This window comes from Bufo gargarizans, chromosome 4 (assembly GCF_014858855.1).
Source record: "Bufo gargarizans isolate SCDJY-AF-19 chromosome 4, ASM1485885v1, whole genome shotgun sequence".
Classification (NCBI taxonomy): domain Eukaryota; kingdom Metazoa; phylum Chordata; class Amphibia; order Anura; family Bufonidae; genus Bufo; species Bufo gargarizans.
In genome coordinates this window covers 181,736,211-181,755,692 of record NC_058083.1, presented here as the reverse complement: position 1 = coordinate 181,755,692, position 19,482 = coordinate 181,736,211, and the positions used below count along the sequence as shown (strand labels likewise).

Below are 19,482 nucleotides of genomic sequence, written 5' to 3'. Positions count from 1 at the left end.
CCTGCAATCCTGCATCGGTGGCTGTGCTTGCACACTATAGGAAAAAGCGCTGGCCTCTATGGAGGCTGGGACTGTGGGAGTGCACAAAGGCCAGTGCTTTTTCCTATAGTGTACAAGCCCGTTGCAGGATTGCAGGGTCGTAACCACGGAAACGAGCAGTGTATAATGCGATAGAAAAATGAATCAAGCAAGCAAAGGAAGCAATATGGATAATCACAACATTAGTAAGTGCCTTGTATTAACTTTCTCTATATGATAAATGCCATTCGCTGAAGCGGGGCAATCCCTTTAAAGGTGGTTCCCACTAAAGCTTTTGAAACTCATGATGTCCATGTATATGTGAAAGATTAGTCCTGGTGTATATTGATCTTAACCTCCATTTGTATACGGCTCAGCTGCTGACGCTCGGCTGTAGACAGCGCCCAGCGTTGCAGTCCCAGTTCCTTCAGCTTTGGTAGCTTAACCACGTTGGATAGCAAATGAATGAACCATGGTCCACATTCACGGGAGGAAGCAGGTCTGAGGCTAATATCTAATTCAACAATGTTCTTCAGGGCGGACAGACTTTCAAAGAACAAAGACCACCCCTCATCAGGCACTGTGTCATTGTAGGCAATGTCCAGCTGCTCCAGTCTTTCCAGATTACCATTTTGTGCTGCTGAGGCTGAAACCCAAAAACAATGGAGTAAACTGACTTAAAATGTACGATATTTTACCGGATTACATGTCATTGCAAAGTATAGTCATATTCTGAAGTCTGCCCTCTAGGTCGGCTAAGACACTGCTTTAGAAAGAATGCTGTAAAGGTAGTCTGTCAGCAGGAAATTCACCGTAAAACCAGGCATAATGCCTTGTAGGACTAGATCAACTGAATGTAATGGTACCTTAGTGATCCTTTGTTTCTTCTTTTAAACCGTATGCACATGAGCAGTTAAGTGCACTGAGGGCGAGTCCAAGAAACTCTGTGCACCCTTGCTGCTCCAGCTTCTTCTGCCAGCCCCACCCTGTCCTTGATTGACGGGGCCAGGTTCCTACATAGTCATCCCACCTAGCCCTGTAGGATGCACAGGGTGGCTTGGTGCACTGATCAGCTGCATATAAAAAAGTACTTTTTCTCCAGAATGAGGCAAAAGATCACTACGTGAAAGGTATCAAAACATCCATCTGAGCTAGTCCTACAAGACATTGGGCCAGATTTATCATTAGCTCAGGTCAGAATAATGGAGTGAAAAAGTCTCAAAAAAGTCCCAAAGGCTAAAACTGCACACAAATTTGCAACTTTTTTCTGCTCTGCACTATGCTTGCCAGTTTTCTGAAAGTGGGCGTGTTTTCTTATGTAAATGAATCTCTAGACAGATTTACTATTGGGACTTTTCTAAAAAGTCGCAAAAAAGTCTCAATTTCACTCCAGTGAGGACCATGCTTATCTTATGAGACTTTTTAATAGAACATGCGACTTTTTCATAAAACGTGTGACTTTTTCATAAAACGTGCGACTTTAGTAAAGCTGCTTACTGACGGATAAACTGCTACCGTCAAACCACATTTATTACAGTCTTAAAGGGCCGATCATAAATTTGACTTGGCTAAAACTGACTTTAGCCATATGTGAAAGTGGAGTGAGCTGTCAGAGTCGTGATAAATCTGGCCCATTGTGTTTGGTTTAAAGGTGATTTTCCTGATAACAGACTTCCTTTAGAAATCTCATTCACATAACATAAAAATGGTTGAGTAGATGCCTTCTCAAAATATGAACTTTTTGAAAGGTGACAAGTGAATACAGAGTTCCCTCTGATTACAATATTAAAGGGGTTATCCCATCTTAGACAATGGGGGCATACCATTGTCTGATAGGTGCAGGTCCCACTTCTGGGACCCGCACCTACAAGGAGAACGGAGCGGAGAAACTTGAGGAGGGCGCACTGCGCATGCGCAGCCACCCTCCATTCATTTCTATAGAGCCGCCGAAAATAGCCAAGCTCTGGCTCGGCTATTTACGTCGGCCCCATAGAAATGAATGGAAGCGGTGGCCGCGCATTCGCGATGCGCTCCCATTCACTTCAATGGGAGAGGCGCGGAGCTGTGCCTGGTGGTGGACGGACTCCGGGAAACTCGGGGTCCTCCAGCCACAACTCTCCCCTGCTCCGTTCTCCTTGTAGGTGCGGGTCCCAGAGGTGGGACCCGCACCTATCAGACAATGGGAGCATACCCTAGCGATATGCCCCCATTGTCTAAGATGGGATAACCCCTTTAATGTCTTCTTAAAGGGATTGTCCAGGTTCAGAGCTGAACCTGGGCATACCTCCATTTTCACCCAGGCAACCCCCCCTGACATGAGCATCGGAGCAGTTCATGCTCCGATGCTCTCCTTTGCCCTGCGCTAAATCGCGCAGGGCAAAGGCATTTTTCTGAGTTCCGGTGACGTACCGGGGCTCTCTATGGGGCTGACAGGCAGCCCGGTGACGTCACCGGCACTGATGGGCGGGATTTGGCTCTGCCCTAGCCCCTCAGAGCCGGTGACGTCACCGAACACACCGCTGGGTGGAAGTTACCGCCCGGCAGTGTGTTATTGAAAACACAAGAGCCCGTGCCCTGCGCGATCTAGCGCAGGGCACGGGAGCGCATCGGAGCATGAGATGCTCCGATGCCAGGCTCAGGAGGGCTGCCGGGGTGAAAATAAGGGTATGTCCGGGTTCAGCTCTGAACCCGGACAACCCCTTTAAGTGGAGTAAATACTTGTATTCCCCATAATATAAAAAATTTGCAGCTTTTTTTCTTAGAACTCTGCGTTTTGCTGCTGCTCAGTTTTTCCTCATAGAAATTTAGGACTAAAATTGACATTAGTTGAAGCTGTGACATGACTGAGGAGTGATGCCAAACTTACTGAGAACACCACCACGGTTAGTGATTGGCTTCAGTGGTCAGGAATGTCACAGTTGCAGCCACTAAGACTGACGGTGGACTGTGGACCATAGGAGCTTGAGAGCAGCGGATTAGAAGGGCTTTTTTTATTTATTAAAGTGTAGGCGCATTAAGGATATTGAGGGCATATTGCTAGGATATGCCATTAATCTCAGATTGGTGCAGGTCCCACCTTTGGGACCTGCTCCTAACTAGAGAACGGGGCCCCCTCTACGGGAGTTCCAAAAATAGCTGAACGAGCATGCTCGGCTAGTTCCAGAAGTCCCAAAGCAGTGAACTGAGGATGGCCACACAAGCTCAGCTGCTCTCTGGTCACTTTGTGAGTCCCGTTCTGGAGACAGGAGTGGGTCCCAGAAATGGGACCTCGACTGTCTGACATTGAGGGGGTATGCCATCAATGTCCCAGATGGAAATGCCCCTTTAAAGGGAACCTGTTACCATGAAAATGCAGTGCAATCTGCAGGCAGCATGTTAGGACAGCAGAAGGAGCTGAGCGTTTTTTATATAGTTTTGTGGGAAAGGATTCAGTAAAACTTGTAATTTACTGATTTATATCCCTGCTCATTCTGGGCTTTGAAGTCCAGGAGACGTCCTATCAGTGACTGACAGCCTTCCCTCCATGACTGTGTATATAGAGAGAGCTGTCAGTCACTGATAGGACGTCTCCTTGACATCAAAGCCCAGAATGAGTAGGGATATAAATGTATAAATTACTAATTTCACAGAATCTTTGCTATAAAACTATATATCGATCTGCTCAGCTCCTCCTGCTCTATAACAGGCCGTGACATGCAGAGGAAAGTGCCTTTTCTTAAAGCCAGGATAAAACCATCTGCCATGCTCTCTGAGCTCATTGTTGCCTGTTTTTGCCAAGCTTGTGAAAACAGCTACCACCCAGGGGTGCCCTGCAGATCTGATAGTAAGTCGGCAACCACTTCCACTTACCTTATCTATGAATTGTAGCATTTCTGTTGTCGGTTCAATGTCACACGTCATATAATAGACTAGTTCTTATATAGCGCAGACTTTACCTAGAACTGCCAGGTCCTGTGCCACCAAATTGCAGCTGCTCAGAAGGAGGCTTTGTAGACCCGTTGCATTCTTCAGAGTTTCCGAAAGCAGTTTCAGGTTTCCTCCAACACATTTATTCCAGGAAAGGTCCAGCATCTGAAGGTCCATCAGATAATGCGAGGCTTCAGCTAGGGATACATGTTATAGTTACATGCCTATCATGGAATTTATCTTTCACTGCATTTTGCATGTATAGTCTAATGAAGACAATGACATGAACTATCAAACAGGACTGGCAAAGTCCAAATGTGCGGATCTTTGCAAAGTTTCCTTGCCAGTGTTTCTAGGAGGTGTTGATGTTTCTATTACAGCGCTGTATTTACCACATAAAAGACAATGGAGGAAGAGATACCGATCCACATTTCATCATTTCAGCCCCGCTGACTTATGTGGGCAATCATGACATGAAGACATCTTCAGACTACCCTTGTCATTTAGTAGTAACATTATACATTTAACTGTTACAAGGAGGAGACGGCCCGTTCTCCATCAGGTTGTCGAGGGGAATACATTGGCAATGATAAAACATGTTTTGAAAATCAAATCATTTTTAAATATAAATCCATACCCAGTCCTGCAAAGGATTCTTTCTTTAATGTGCATTTGCTGATATTCACGGATTTTAATTTAGGCAAAAAACGTAGTCGGCTGAATAGATGTTCAGAAGTAAGTCCTATGCTTTTGTTGGATGACAGATCCAAAGTCTGAAGGTTGGAAAGAAGAGGTATGACCTGGGCTAGAAAATAAAGATACAAAATGATTAGACCACATCATAAACTTCCACTGTTACATCTGCCGTTCTATGCATTCTTGATTCTATTACGGTACTTGTGAGTGATTTGTCTATTTAGTATTTTAAATCCAAAATTGTGTTTTCTGTGTTAAAGAGGACCTTTCACCAATTATTACATTGTGAACTAAGTATACAGACATGTAGAGCGGCGCCCGGGGATCTCCCTGCACTTACTATTATCCCTGGGCGCCGCTCTGTTCTCCTGCTATGCCCTCCGGTATCTCCGCTCACTAAGTTATAGTAGGCAGAGATTTCAGTCACTAAGTTATGGTAGGCGGAGTCTGCCCTTGTTCTGCTCTAGCGCTGGCCAATCGCAGCGCAGAGCTCACAACCTGGGAGGTTATTTTCTCCCAGGCTTTGAGCTCTGCAATGCGATTGGCCAGCGCTACAGCAGAACAAGGGCAGACTCCGCCTACCATAACTTTGTGACCGGAGATACCGGAGGGCATAGCGGGAGAACGGAGCGGCGCCCAGGGATAATAGTAAGTGCAGTGAGATCCCTGGGCGCCACTCTCCATGTCTGTATTCTTAGTTCACAGTGTAATAATCGGTGAAAGGTCCTCTTTAAAGAGGACCTTTCACCACTCCTGACATGCCTGTTTTAATAGCTTCATGCATTCCCCATGTAATACAGTGGACGAAAAGTTTGGGCAACCTTGTTAATAGTCATGATTTTCCTGTATAAATCATGACGATTAACAAGATTCGTGTGCTAGGCAGTAATAACTTGTATAAAGCTAAATGTCGCTATGGGAATCATTTTACGGCAGTGGGATTGATGAGACCACCGATCTATTTCTCCATTGACAATGTCCATTTATCAATCACTGAGGAATGAGGTAGTGATGGCATTAAACCTGATTGTGAGTTCCACAGAGGTCAAGCACTGATGTAAATGTGTTCACTTTTTGTGCTCAGTAATTAAAAAAAGCTTCTCAAGGACTAAAATATTGTTGACCTATCATCAGGATAGGTGATCAACATCTGACTGGTGGGGGTCCGACTCCCAGCACCCACGCTGATAAGAGTTTGAAAGGGGCCAAGGCACTCAGGTGAGGGCTGCCATCCCTTCCACAGTCAGGTACGTCAAATTTATTGGTGACAAGGCCTTTCAGCAGCTCAGCTTTCAAGTGAATAGGGCTGAGCTGTAATACCAAGTACAGCCACTATACAATGTACAGCGCTGTCCTTGGAATACAGTAAGGAGGCCACAGCGCAAGCACCATGGCTTCTTTACCATCTGATCGGCAGGGGTGCTGGATGCCAAACCCCCACCAATCAAATATTGATGACCTGTCCTGAGGAGAGGACATCAATATTTGAGTCCTGTACATTTAACAGATAAAAAATACTTGAAGCATGGCTGTTGTGAGCATTATCTATTTAATTTTTGTTCATCATTTATTTTCACTCATATTATTGATTTTACAGATGTTCGTCCAGAACATATGCTGGATGTGAAAATACAGATTGTGCCGAGATTCTGTGATACATATACATTATATAGAACCTGCTCAGTAAGTCCTGACTATGTTCTATTAAAGGGCATCTGTCAGCAGATTTGTACCTATAAAAATGGCTGACCTGTTACATGTGCGCTTGGCAGCTTAAGGCATCTGTATTGGTCCCATGTTCATATGTGCCCACATTGCTGTGAAAAATGTAATGTTAATATATGCAAATGAGCCTCTAGGAGCAATGGGGGCGTTGTCATTACATCTAGAGGCTCTGCTCTCTCTGCAACTGCCGCACCCTCTGCACTTTAATTGACAGGGCCAGGCGGTGTAAATGTGATCATGTCTGGCTCTGACTTCTCCTAAAGTCAATCATAGTGCAGAGGGCCTGGCAGTTACAGAGAGAACTGAGCCTCTAGGAGTAACGGCAACGCCCCTGTTGCTCCTTGAAGCTCATTTGCATATATTAAAACATAATTTTTCTCAGCAAAGCGGGCACATATGAACATGGGACCAACACAGATGCCTCGCTGCCAAGCGCACATGTAACAGATCAGACAGTTTCATAGGTACAAATCTGCTGACAGATGCCCTTTAAATGGTTGGTGCACTTTAAGAATACTTGTTAATATCAAGCTCCCATTTGGAAGTATTAAGCTATATATAAATAAGAGAAGTCATTGAATTACTCAGTGCTGTAACATCATCCTTGGAAAGGCAGCATTGATGAATGTCTAGTAGTTCCAGTCGTTTGAAGGCCGTCAGACGAGCCGCAGCCTCACGGAATCCACCCCCTGTTGCCTTATTGCATGATAGATCCAATTTTCTCAAGTAAGGCCAATACTGAAATGCAGAACCTTAAGAAAACAAATAAAAAAATGTACCATGAAACTTCTTGTAGACAAAATTGTTTTAGGAAGATGATAAAAAGGCAAATGCATATATTTGTAATTGTTGTAGGGTGCAGGTCAGCTGCATACACATATAAATACATGCACACATCTGAAAGGCCACGTAACTTTTGTGTAGCTCTATTTCCATATTAATCAGAATGGAAAAAAAAATATTTGAACACTATATGCCAGGGATGGCCAACCTGCGGCTCTCCAGCTGTTGTAAAACTACAAATCCCACCATGCCCTGCTGTAGGCTGATAGCTGTAGGCAGTCTGGGCATGCTGGGAGTTGTAGTTTTGCAACAGCCGGAGAGCCGCAGGTTGGCCTTCCTTGCTATATGCTGTATTACTGACGTATTCTAGTCTTGATGCATTGGATCTACCCTGAGGCCCAGATTTACTAATGTGTCTGTGCCACAAAAAAGTGGTGCGATTTGGCACATCTAGAGTTTCTATACTTTGTTCCCATCAGTGGCGTACATAAAGAAGTAAGGGCCCCATAGCAAGGGTCAAACCAGCACCCCCCCCCCCCCTCCCCCCACAGGACAGAAGACTTGCAATAATCCGTGGGCCATTTTTTTCCACTGCCTCATTTGCTAAAAGTTGTCTCTTGAGAAATCTAACGTGTCTGTGTTACAAACTGTGTAGAGATGAGATGTGGCTGAAAGAATTTGTCATGGCTGTCTGGGTCAAATGGAGCAGAAGAGGAAAGAGAAGGTCTACATGACAGGAGATGTCCCTGGATGTAAGAGGTATGTGGTGCTGTATTCTCTTCCAAGTCTTTTTTATCATAGTTATATGTATTTTAAATTTGGCAACAAAATTTTTCAGTTTAGGACCCAATTTGGGGTATTTTTTTTAGTCTGAAGATGTCATATGGCCTATGAAGAGACTGTGGCGCTCTTGAAGCACCGCAGCCTCTTATACAAAAAAATAAATAAAAAAATGGAGGGAGGGGCCCAAGTTGGGTAGACAGCCCCCGGCCTATCGTGCACTTAATCCGCCCCTGGAGGAGATTATCCCAACTGGGCCCCCTTTTGCCCTGAGCCCCATAGCATTCGCATGGTCTGCCGCCATGGTAGTTACACCCCTGGTTCCCATAATGCTCAAAAGGGGAAGGGGCTTAGTGGAAAGGTGTGAAGCTACACATGAAAGGACTGAGGCCTACGATGCATCATAATAGCGCCACAATTCTGTCGTAAAAATAAGCCAATCAATAGTCTATCCCTGCACCAGGTTTATCATCCAGCCTGTGATACATCTGGTGCAGGTATGGACAGTCTGTCTAAGCTTACGCCATCTCTAGGATTAGTAAATCTGGGCCTGAGTGCCCACAACACCATATTACTGATCTGTACTGACTCTGTATGCTACCATACAGACTCGGCTCCATACATGCAGCTCTGTTAATGCATAAGACCTCACACACAACTGCATTACCTATGATGGCCTTTTCCTCCAGCATACCTTCTTCTTAGGGTTCATGCACACGACCATGTGCTGGGCTGGCCCATGCTGCGGATGGCAAATTGCAGTCCGCAATGCACGGGCACCGACCGTGGGGCCACCGCATGCGGATCGCGGACCCATTCACTTGAATGGGGTTCGCGATTCTCATCCGATGGTCCGCATGCCCTACTTTTTTGAGGTGCGGGGGCACGGGCAGAAAACCCACGGAAGTACTCCGTAGGGCTTCCGTGGGCTCCCTATCCGTTCCGCACTGCATTTCCCCATATTGCGGACCCATTCACTTGGGTGCACACGGCCGGTGCCCGTGTATTGCGGACCTGCTGTATGCGGGCTACAATATGGCCACGGCCGGTCAACGGCCGTGTGCATGAGCCCTTATACCACTGTTCTACAGATTATGAACCACAGGTATTTGTTAGAAAACCCCTCCGCTCCTACAGCATTTACTAGCGCTTTGCTTTAGTGTATGGTACGGCAATGTATTAGCATCTGTCAACAGATTTACTGGTGTGAGAATCCGTGTAAGCTTATGTGCTGTACTTTATGTTCATAGTAAATCTTGTTTAAAGGGGTTGTCCAGTTTAGAAACACAAATCCTAATAGAAAATTCTGGAATAATAGAGGAGTATTCTCTGTTCAGGATTCTCGTATGTTGGCCAGAGTAAAGAGCCAAGAGAGGTCCTCTCCTCCATTACATAGATATCCCACTGATTTGAATGGTCACTGTGTAGCGCTGCAAGAAAATGAATGGACATGTTTCCCCACAGATAACAGCTGATTTCTGGGGTCCCAGTAGGTTACACTCTGCAATAAGCTTGTTGTAAACCAGTTAGGGATTGTCCAAAGCTGAGAATACCTTATTTAAGAGGACTTAAAGGGAACCTGTTGTTGTCCCCCTGCTGATCATTGCCTCCATTACTGCAAAATTAAGCCTTTTGTATTATGCAAATTTGGTGTAACGAGGGCACGATCATCGCACACCATCGCACCAACAGCTCCCTTCTTTAAAATGCTTATCTACACCCCCTCATCCCAGTGACAGGGCCAGGCAGTGGTGATATAATATCGCTTGACCCTGCGTTCTAGCTAATAGAGCCAGCAGTACAGCCCTAATGCTTTCTAGGGCTGCATAGTATTGACTTCAGCCCAGGCAAGCATCAGGGCTGTTCTGCATTTGAGCTGATTCCTTAAAGCGTCAGGGCACGGGCGAGAACACAGGGCCAGGTGAGATTACATTGATACTGCCTGGCCCTGTCACTCAGAGCTGGGGGGAGGAGCTAAGCACGATAGGTTAGGGAGCTGTAGGTGTTACGTTGATTCCGTTGTTGCACCGAACAGCTAATTTGCATAATACAAAAGGTTTGATTTCTCAGCAAAGGAAACACTGATCTGCAGTAGGACAACAACGATGGCACAGCAGACTGTGATGAAGTTAGCAGTTTATTTGGTTTATTACATTGTGAGAGATGCTCTTGAAATCAGATCTGTCACTTATAATATGTAATAATTGCAGGTCCACAATATCTTCATGGTCCTTGTCCAATGACCTCATAAAAAGAAGTAATACAGAAAGGCCCCCACTTAAAGCCATCCTTAATGCTGAATGATGGCAGCCTTCATGTGGCTATATACACTGAACAAAAATAGAAAAGCAACGCTTTCGGTTTTGCTCCCATTTTCCATGAGCTGAACTCAAAGATCTGAAACATTTTCTACATACACAAAAGACCCATTACTCTCAAATATTGTTCACAAATCTGTCAAAATCTGTGTTAGTGAGCACTTCTCCTTCGCCAAGATGATCCATCTAACCTCACAGGTGTGGCATATCAAGGTGCTGATTAGACAGCATGAATATTGCACAGGTGTGCCTTAGACTGCCCACAATAAAGGGACACTCTGAATTGTGCACAGTTTTGCCTTACTGGAGGGGGGGCATTCATATCTCGGTAAAGGAGAAGTGCTCACTAACACAGATTTAGACATATTTGTGAACAATATTTGAGAGTAATGGGTCTTTTGTGTATGTAGAAAATGTTTCCAGATCTTTGAGTTCAGCTCATGCAAAATGGGAGCAAAACCAAAAGTGTTGCCGTTATATTTTTGTGTAAGGAGTGAGGAGAACAGGTGTCACGGGGCGCCGACGATGTGCTCACTCTCCACAGCACACTCGGTGCCCCGTTTATCACCCCGGCTTCCTCTGACTATTCTCTGCTTGCTCCATTTGTACTTCGTTGCTCTCCTGGTATTGACTCGGTCCGTTCACGTTCTGTTGTTTGTCTGTTCTGTCCTCCCTGCACTTATTCCAAACTAGGGATTGCAGTCCAGTTGTCCCCTGTCATTAGGACTTGCGAGACAAGTAGGCAGGGCCAGGGGTGAGGGTGGAGCGCAGTGGTCACTTCCCTTCCCCCTGTGTGTGTGTGTGTGTGTGTGTGTACGCGACCGTTACACAGGCCCAGATATAGGGAAAAAATTAAAATACACAAAACTATTGTTTCCCTATATCTGGGCCTGTGTAACGGTCGCGTACACACACACACAGGGGGGAGGAAAGTGACCACTGCGCTCCCCCCTTACCCCTGGCCCTGCCTACTTGCCTCGCAAGTCCTAATGACAGGGGACAACTGGACGGCAATCCCTAGCTTGGAATAAGTGCAGGGAGGACAGACCAGACAAACAACAGAACGTGAACGGACCAAGTCAATACCAGGAGAGCAACGAAGTACAAATGGAGCAAGCAGAGAATAGTCAGGAGAAGCCGTGGTCATAAATACCAGGAGAGTCGTGAAGTACCAAAGGAGTCAGAAGAGGATCGTCAGGAGGAAGCTGGGGCCAGAATACCAGGAGAGCAGCAAAAGTACACCAGGAGCAGGCAGAGGATCGTCAGGAAATCAGCAGGAGGTAAGTACGCCAGGTCAGACACAATCGCAGGTGGAACCTAAATAACAGGCAACCTGTGGCCAGCAGGCTGCCTGTTAAATACTGACTAGCAGGGGTCATGTGACGTGGCCAGCATCACATGACTAACCTTGCTGCATACAGCTGAGCACCGAGTGCCCAGCTCGGTGCTCAGGCTTATTCTGGTTTCTGGGGGAACCAAGGACGCGCTGAGGAGACGTGCGCGGCCGGGTCCGTCCCGACCCCTATCATCTAGGAGACTAGGATGCTGCACGCGTCCTCGCTCCTGCACAGAGGCGGGGCACTGACGGCGCTGTGGAGAGTGAGCACATCGTCGGCGCCCTGTGACAACAGCGGTGGTGATCTACTTATGAATTTTTTAGACCCATAGATATACGTCTGATGTATTCCTTTAACACTAATATAAAAAAGATTGCAAGGTATGTGTTCTGAGATGGAGGCTTGAGGGCCACAGGCAAATTAAATTAAGCTTTAAAGAGGACCTTTCATGCAATATTTTTTTTGTTTAAGTACCTTTATTTGCAGGGTACCCTCCACTGATGCTGCTATCCTTGTTCTTTTTTTTCAAATACCCCTTAGATGCCCCTTTTTTCACACCCAGTATGTTAATACTGAGCATTGGTACAGGGAAGAGGAGACTCCAGGTTTTCTCAGTGGACGTCTCCTTCTCCCGGGCTATGCTGCGGTCCAATGCCCACTGAGAAATCCTGGCATCTCCTCCTCCCTGTACCGATGCTCAGTATGAACATACTGGGCACAAAACCTGCAGGTGGGCACAGAGAGGCAAGCAAGGGGTATTTGAAAAAAAGAACAAGGATGGCAGAATCAGCGGCGGGTACCCTGCAAGTAAAGGTACTTAATTAAAGCAAAATAAATCCATGAAAGGTCCTCTTTAAATGATGTAGGAGATATAGGTACTGACTCAGATACTTGATGCTGTCCTGCCCTAGGCCAGTAGAGCGCAGTTTTAAAACACACAAGCAGGAGCAGTTTTTTAGTTCTTCGGTAATGTTCTTCATTGCAAGTCCAAGCTCCTTGTTTTCTGAAAGTTCCAAAACTTCCATTCTTGCCATCTTGCTAAAAGCCCGTGCTGAAATATGGAAAAAGAAGAAGTCACACAAAGTACTGCAGCCATATCTGCACATGAAAAAAACCATTGAGGCAATGCTTCTTCTGTTCGCTGCTCCCCTCAGTACGAAAAGATAATAGAGGTATGCACCCTGCCCTGGCACTTGAGACCTATTACCATGTTGTGGAAAATACAGTAGACAAAAATATTGGTAACATGTTTTCAGTACACACTACCACATTGGTCTCCACAAGAAAGTGTGGATCTGTTGGGGGTTTCTCTAACTACAGGGTCTGTTGCTGTTCTTCCGGGAATGTAAGGGACTACATAATGAATACTTAGAGTGGAAACTCTGGTTTGTATTTATAGTTATAACTGTTTCTGGGATGGTGCAAGATAGACCGATTACGAAGTTTGACAGACATATGAGAGATAGATAGATAGATAGATAGATATTCAATAGATAATAGGTAGATAGATAGAATATAGATAGATAGAGTGCCTTGAAAAAATATTCACACCCCTTGAACAATTCCACATTTTTTCACTTTTCACCCACAAAGTAGCAAGTATGTGAGAAGGAAAAGGAAAATGATACATGGTTTTCAAAACTTTTAATAAATAAAAATCTATAAAGTGTAGTGTGCATTTGTATTCAGCCCCCTCTGAGTCAATACTTTATATGACCTCCTGTCACTGCAATTACAGCTACGGGTCTTTTGGTGTATGCTTCTACCAGTTTTGTACATCTAGAGGTAGACATTTTTTGCCCATTCTTCTTTGCAAAATAGCTCCAGCTCAGTCAGATTGGATGGAGGGTCTCTGTGAACAGCAATTTTCAATTCTTGCCACATAATCTTAATGGGATTTAGGTCTGGACTTTGACTGGGCCATTATAACACATGAATATGCTTTGATGTAAACCATTCCACTGTAGCTCTGGCTGTAGGTTTAGGGTTGTCCTGCTGGAAGCTAAACCTCCGCCCGTCTCAAGTCTTTTGCAGCCTCTACCAGGTTTTCCTCCAGGATTGACCTGTATTTAGCTCCATCCATCTTCCCATCAACTCTGACCAGCTTCCTTATACCTGCTGAAGAAAAGCATCCCCACAGCATGATGCTGCCACCACCATGTTGCATGGTGGGGATGGTGTGTTCAGGGTGATGTGCAGTGTCAGTTTTCCACCAGCATTTTGCATTTTGGCAAGAATAATGCAAAAAATGAAAATCAGACATCATATAGTACACAAAACCCTCTTTCTAACAAAGCTAGAACCAGCCCTGTACCAGCCTGACAGCTCAAGGGGAGTGTCTCTTCTGCTGTAGCTAAGGGGGCGTGTCCATGCTCTCCCTATCACAGCTCAGGAGGCAGTTGAAGGATGAAACTGAGCATGTGCGGCCATCTCAGTGAGCAGGGCCGTCTTTAATATTGATTGGACCCTGGGCAAAAATTAACTTGAGCCCCCTGGATCCCGCCTTCCCACACCTTAGCAGGCAATCACACCCTCCACCATAACACACAAAAAATCCACACATCTGGTAGAGTACAGTGAATGACTGTAAATACTTCCAGTTCTGAAGACTCCAGCGGCTCAGGATCAGTGCTCTGGGCAGCTGGGCTCAGGCTGGAAGTGGGCACCGCTCCTGCAGGAAGGAGACTAGAGCTCGGCTCACCCTAGTGTTACAGTGCACCCCAGCACCTCACAGTATGCAGTATAGCACCCTATAGTATACAGCAACCCACAGTATGCAGTATAGCACCCTATAGTATACCGCACCACACAGTATGCAGTATAGCACCCCACACTATACAGTACCCCACAGTATATAGTAGAGCAGTATAGCAGTCCACAGTATACAGCACCCCACAGTATACAACACCTCACAGAATACAGTAGAGCAGTATAGCACCTCACCGTATACAGCACCCCAAACTATACACGATACAGCACCCCACAGTATACAGTATTCAGCCCCCCACAGTACACAGCCCCCCACAGTATACAGGCCCCCACACTATACAGACCCCCACACTATACAGCACCCCACTATACAGTAGTTTACAGTATATTAGCATAACAGCCCCTGTCACCTTTTTCTGATGTAATTTTCACAAAAAAGCTCCACAGTTAAGGCAATCTTCTACAGAAAGGGCCTTGATGACCTCATAGCCATGTGACCAGTAATATTGCTAGGTTACTGGTCACATGGTGATGATGTAATCTAAGGTCCTAGAGAATCACAGCTCTCACAGTACGCTGCCTGGAGTGCCGGCAGGCATGGCATGGCAGCACCCCCTGTGTAGCTGACAGCCTGACACCCGGGGCAGTGGCTAGCAGGGCTCAAGAGGCAGCTGCCTTGGGCCTCCCAGGAGCAACTGGGCCCGGGGCAGCTGCCCCTTTTGCCCCTTGTTAAAGACCGCCCTGTCAGTGAGCAGGACAAAAAAAAAAACTGCAGGTGGTGCTATACAGATACATTTTATTGAATAACTTGGTGGCTATACAAAATTGTACAATATTTTTTATCGGACAACCCCTTTAAGGCCAGATTTGTGGCATACACAACAAGTTTTTTCTCTGGACAGATCCTCCCACCTGAGCTGTGGATTTTTTTTATAACCTAACTTTTCTTTACACTTTTCCACAACTTCAACCCTGACCTGTCTGGTATGTTCCTTGGTTTTCATGATGCTGTTTGATCACTAATGTTCACTAACAAACCTCTGAGGCCTTCACAGAACAGCTGTAGTTATACTGAGAATGAATTACCCACAGGTGGACTTGGTATTAGAGTTCAGGGGGCTGAATGCAAATGCATGCCACACTTTTCACTTCACACATACTTGCTACTTTGTCTTGGTCTATCAAATAAAATCCCAAGAAAATACATTTAAGATTGTAAGTATAACATGACAAAAATGTGGAAAATTTCAAAGGGTGTGAATACCTTTTCAAGGGACTGTAGATAGGTAGATATTATAGTAGATGTATTTTTACCTAGGGAATCACCATCCTCTGCTTGAAGGCTACACTCTGTTAAATTTAATGATTTTAATTCACAATTGCTTGAGAAGTGCTGGGTGAGTCTGGATAAGGCTCCTCCAAGATGACTGTTCCATGATAAATCCAGGTCTTGCAAATTAGGAATATGTTGTAGTGCTTCTCCTATGTGGAAGAAAAAACTAGTGCTATATTACATGTGGCAAATTGTACTGTCATAATGCATTACATATAATATTTCTATGGTCATTATAACAAATATTACTTGAGAATTTTGTCTCACTAATGCACCTGTACTATTTACATCCCTTCAGTCACTGCTAGCAGTTGTACTCTACCTGACGGAACAGCTTAAATATAGAATTATGTTCTTTGGGGGGAGGGGGGTTATCATGAGGGGAATTATTTGCAGGAATCTGCATTTACATACTTTGCACAATATTTATTAAATATCACAATATTTGATCAATTTAGTGCATGGGGAGATGTTACTCCAGTTTCTACACCACTCCTTTGCTAGAGTGAGACTGCAACAGTTTTTGCAACTTTTTGAATTGTTGCAGTTGATAAATCGTCTTAGGCCTCTTGCACACGTGTGCGCCCCGTGGTAGTGCTGCGGGCCGCAATGCACGAACACCCACCGTGGGGCAGCCGCAGTGGATCGCGGAGCCATTCACTGTAATGGGTCAGCCATCCGGCCATTCCGCAAAAGGATAGGACATGTTCTATCTTTTTGCGGAACAGAAGTACGGGACGAAACCCCACGGAAGCACTCCGTAGTGCTTCTGTAGGGTTCCGTGCTTCTGTTCCGCACCATTCCGCATCTCCGATGCGGAATGCCCACGGAACAGTGCCCGTATATTGCGGCTCTGCAACTGCGGTCCGCAATACTGCAACGGGGTGCACACATTCGTGTGCAATAAGCCTTAAAGGGGTTGTCAAACTTCTAAATGTGTTTTAATTAACCCCCTTCCCCCAGCACGACCAGTCAAGGGAAGCATACTTACCTGTTCTCCGATGCTCAGTACTGGCTCCGTGGGATCACTGCTGTTTTCACTGCACTTCGGTCCCCGCGTGTAAACTTCTAGCACAGATGGGGGTCATATGTGCTGCAGTGATGTGTCCCCCCAAGCAGCGCCTGACCACAGTGACATGCTGATTGGGGCCATGTCACCGCTGCGGACAGTCATTTACTACAGCAGTGCACTTGAAGACAGTAGTGGACCCACAGAACCAGAACCGAGCGTTGAGGAACATGTAAGTATGCTGCCCCTGAAAGGTCACACTGGGGGGTATTTAAAACACACTCAGAAGCTGGACAACCCCTTTATGTAAGTTTAGAAACCCATTAAATACTCTTAGTTTTTATAATCTCCTATTTTTAATGATCTGTGTTTCATCTTATATAATACAGTATATTTGTAGCCAAGGTACATGGACAAGTAGAACGCAGCTCCAAGTAATCCATCATATATTTATTTTTAGGGAGGCAATTGAATCCAGTTGAATGTTCTGAGTAATGAAAATGATGCATCTCCCACGCCTTGAATGTAAACATACTGTATGCATATGGAGAGCACGGCAATAAGGTCTCCATCTCCTGAGGGATTAAGATTAGGTGGCACAGATAAGGGGACCTACATTCTGGAGTTTCTAGTTTACTATGCCTGTGAGCAGAGGAATGAAATGCTCTCCCATATAGAAACATTTAACTACACACATGACCCTGATCCTGGAAAGATATATTTGATGTATTATTGCCATGTGTTCACCTTTATAATAAGTTATGCAATTTCTAAATATACTTTAAGGACCACTGCTTGCTGTCAGTGAATGAGAGCATTCTTGTTTATATTCAGAGGCTGAAAACCTCTCCTGATCACATCCAGCGGACAGTTATGTTGCCCATTACATGTATCAGTGTAATAAGTATTCCTGTGTCAGTTGTCACATGATCAGGACAGGTATTTGCCTGCTAAGTGAATACTGCCATTCATTGAAAGGAAGCAGAGATTTTGAAGATGGTAAAGAATAAAAGCACAAAGTATAGTGTAAAGTTGGAGAACTTTTCAGTATGCAATAAATATTTTTTATTTACATAAAAAATAATTCTAATTAAATTGACTATTATAGTAAGTATTCTGTTAGTATTATTATGGTTTTAGCAAACAAAGGTTATTCGTTAAAATGAAAAATTATATAATTTTCCAGTATAATTTCTGTTTAATTACCCATGATATTGAAAGGTATCTGCTTGCAGTTATATCACATTTTAGAATTTTTCAGGGAATGGGAGCTCTACTCCTCCCCTCTTCATCTATTCTCAACCTCCTACCCTCCTTGACGTCATCATGCCTCGCGCAGGGGCACATCTCCTTTATGTCTGCGCCATCTGTGCCCTTCTGTGGCCAGTGACTTCATCCACTGAACTGCACATGTACCAGAAGGCCACAAAACGGCAGAGATAGTGTAAGTGCAGACATAAATCAGATGTGCCCCTGCATAAGGCACAATGCCGTAGAGAAGGGGATGAGCGGGGCTCCATTCTAAAGGGCTCGGCTGGGCTCCTTTGGCAATAAGTACAGGCTCTTGGGCTCTTTTATCTGGATTTGCGTATTTCAGGGCCAAAAGAAGAGGAATCAGGATATAAATGTATATTTGGAAACTGTGACAGACCCCCTTTCTTTTGGAGTCTGGCTGCCACATTAAAATGAATGGATCAGTCAAAATGCTCAATATAATGTGAACAACCCCTAATTGGAATCTTTACCCCTTCACAGTTTACTTCTGTAGGATAAAATCTGTCCTGGTCATGTAATTAACACATAGGTACACAGCTCATTATAAGACACAGCTCTGATTAAATAGGGGTTGTCCAAGTGATGGCCTCTCCCCAGCCACCTAGGCCACCACAGGCTGATCGGTGGTGGTCCGACACACTGCACCTCTGCCAATCAACTCTGGCTGTGTAGTGGACAGAGCTCACCATGGCAGCACTGCTCCCATTTTCTTCACCCTAACAAGCTCCCTCCACTACACCGTTGACAGTGTTGTATAGTTTTGGCACTGACTTCTAGCACCAGAGCTAGAATGAAAAAGCTGAGTGCAGAGTGTTGGACCCTTGCCCATCAGCTAGTGAAAAGCTGGACAGCCCCTTTAATGTTTGCCCATCACTTGACAACAGGATCAGACTGGCCATAGACCCCACAGGACATTTTCCGGTGGGTTGATGCTCAGGGGGCCTCTTAAGGCCTCCTCATGGTCACTAGCCAGGTACTTAAAGATCTGAAACTCTCATCACTAATTAATGTAAGGAGCATCAGGCACTTGTGTTCCTGACCAGCGGCCGCAGCTGCCCTCTGAATTCCTCTGTATTGCCGTCCTCGGGACAATGATACAGCTTCATACTGTGGTGTGGGTGGCAGTATTTTGTGCTGCACTGTGATATTTGGTTCTGTTGGGCGGTATTTTGTTCTGCACTATAGTATTGCTGCCCTGCATTCTTCTGTTGGCCCTGCCTATTTGTGTTGCTTCGCCTTCTGTCAATTTGGACCCACCTACGACATGGGGCCACTTTTAGTTTTTTTCCAGAGCCAAGTTCCCAGTCCGCCCCTACATGACCAGGGCAGATTTATCCTCCAGAAGTAAGCATAGAGAGAATGTCGAGACTCGAAACAAAGAGAATATTCGAATTCGACTCCTTGATACCCAAGGGTCTTAATGCAGAATTCAAACTTTTTGGATTTTTATGAGTATTATGGGGACCCACGAGTCGATAACTAACCGCATATTTATATATTATATTCGGTTTCTTCTCTACACATGGGTCTACATTAAAATACATCAACCTATTTCAGATTTTATTTTGTCTTTTATCTCATCTCATCTTTTTT

At 45.1% G+C, this 19,482-nt stretch overlaps 1 protein-coding gene across 2 annotated transcripts in view; it reads right to left on the bottom strand.

Annotated features, from left to right (window-relative positions):
* The window catches only part of LRRC31 (leucine rich repeat containing 31), a 46,681-nt gene continuing 27,199 nt past the window's right edge, over window positions 1–19,482 (bottom strand). The window contains exons 4-9 of one of the 2 annotated variants that reach the window (XM_044291415.1): window positions 15,587–15,754; window positions 12,447–12,614; window positions 6,930–7,097; window positions 4,562–4,729; window positions 3,954–4,121; window positions 1–664 (exon numbers count right to left, since the gene is read on the bottom strand). In XM_044291415.1, coding sequence (XP_044147350.1) covers window positions 348–664; window positions 3,954–4,121; window positions 4,562–4,729; window positions 6,930–7,097; window positions 12,447–12,614; window positions 15,587–15,754 — 1,157 coding nt within the window. In that variant the 3' untranslated portion in view covers window positions 1–347. Of the gene's footprint in view, window positions 665–3,867; window positions 4,122–4,561; window positions 4,730–6,929; window positions 7,098–12,446; window positions 12,615–15,586; window positions 15,755–19,482 lie in introns of both variants that reach the window. The other variant, XR_006388809.1, reaches the window with a different exon arrangement.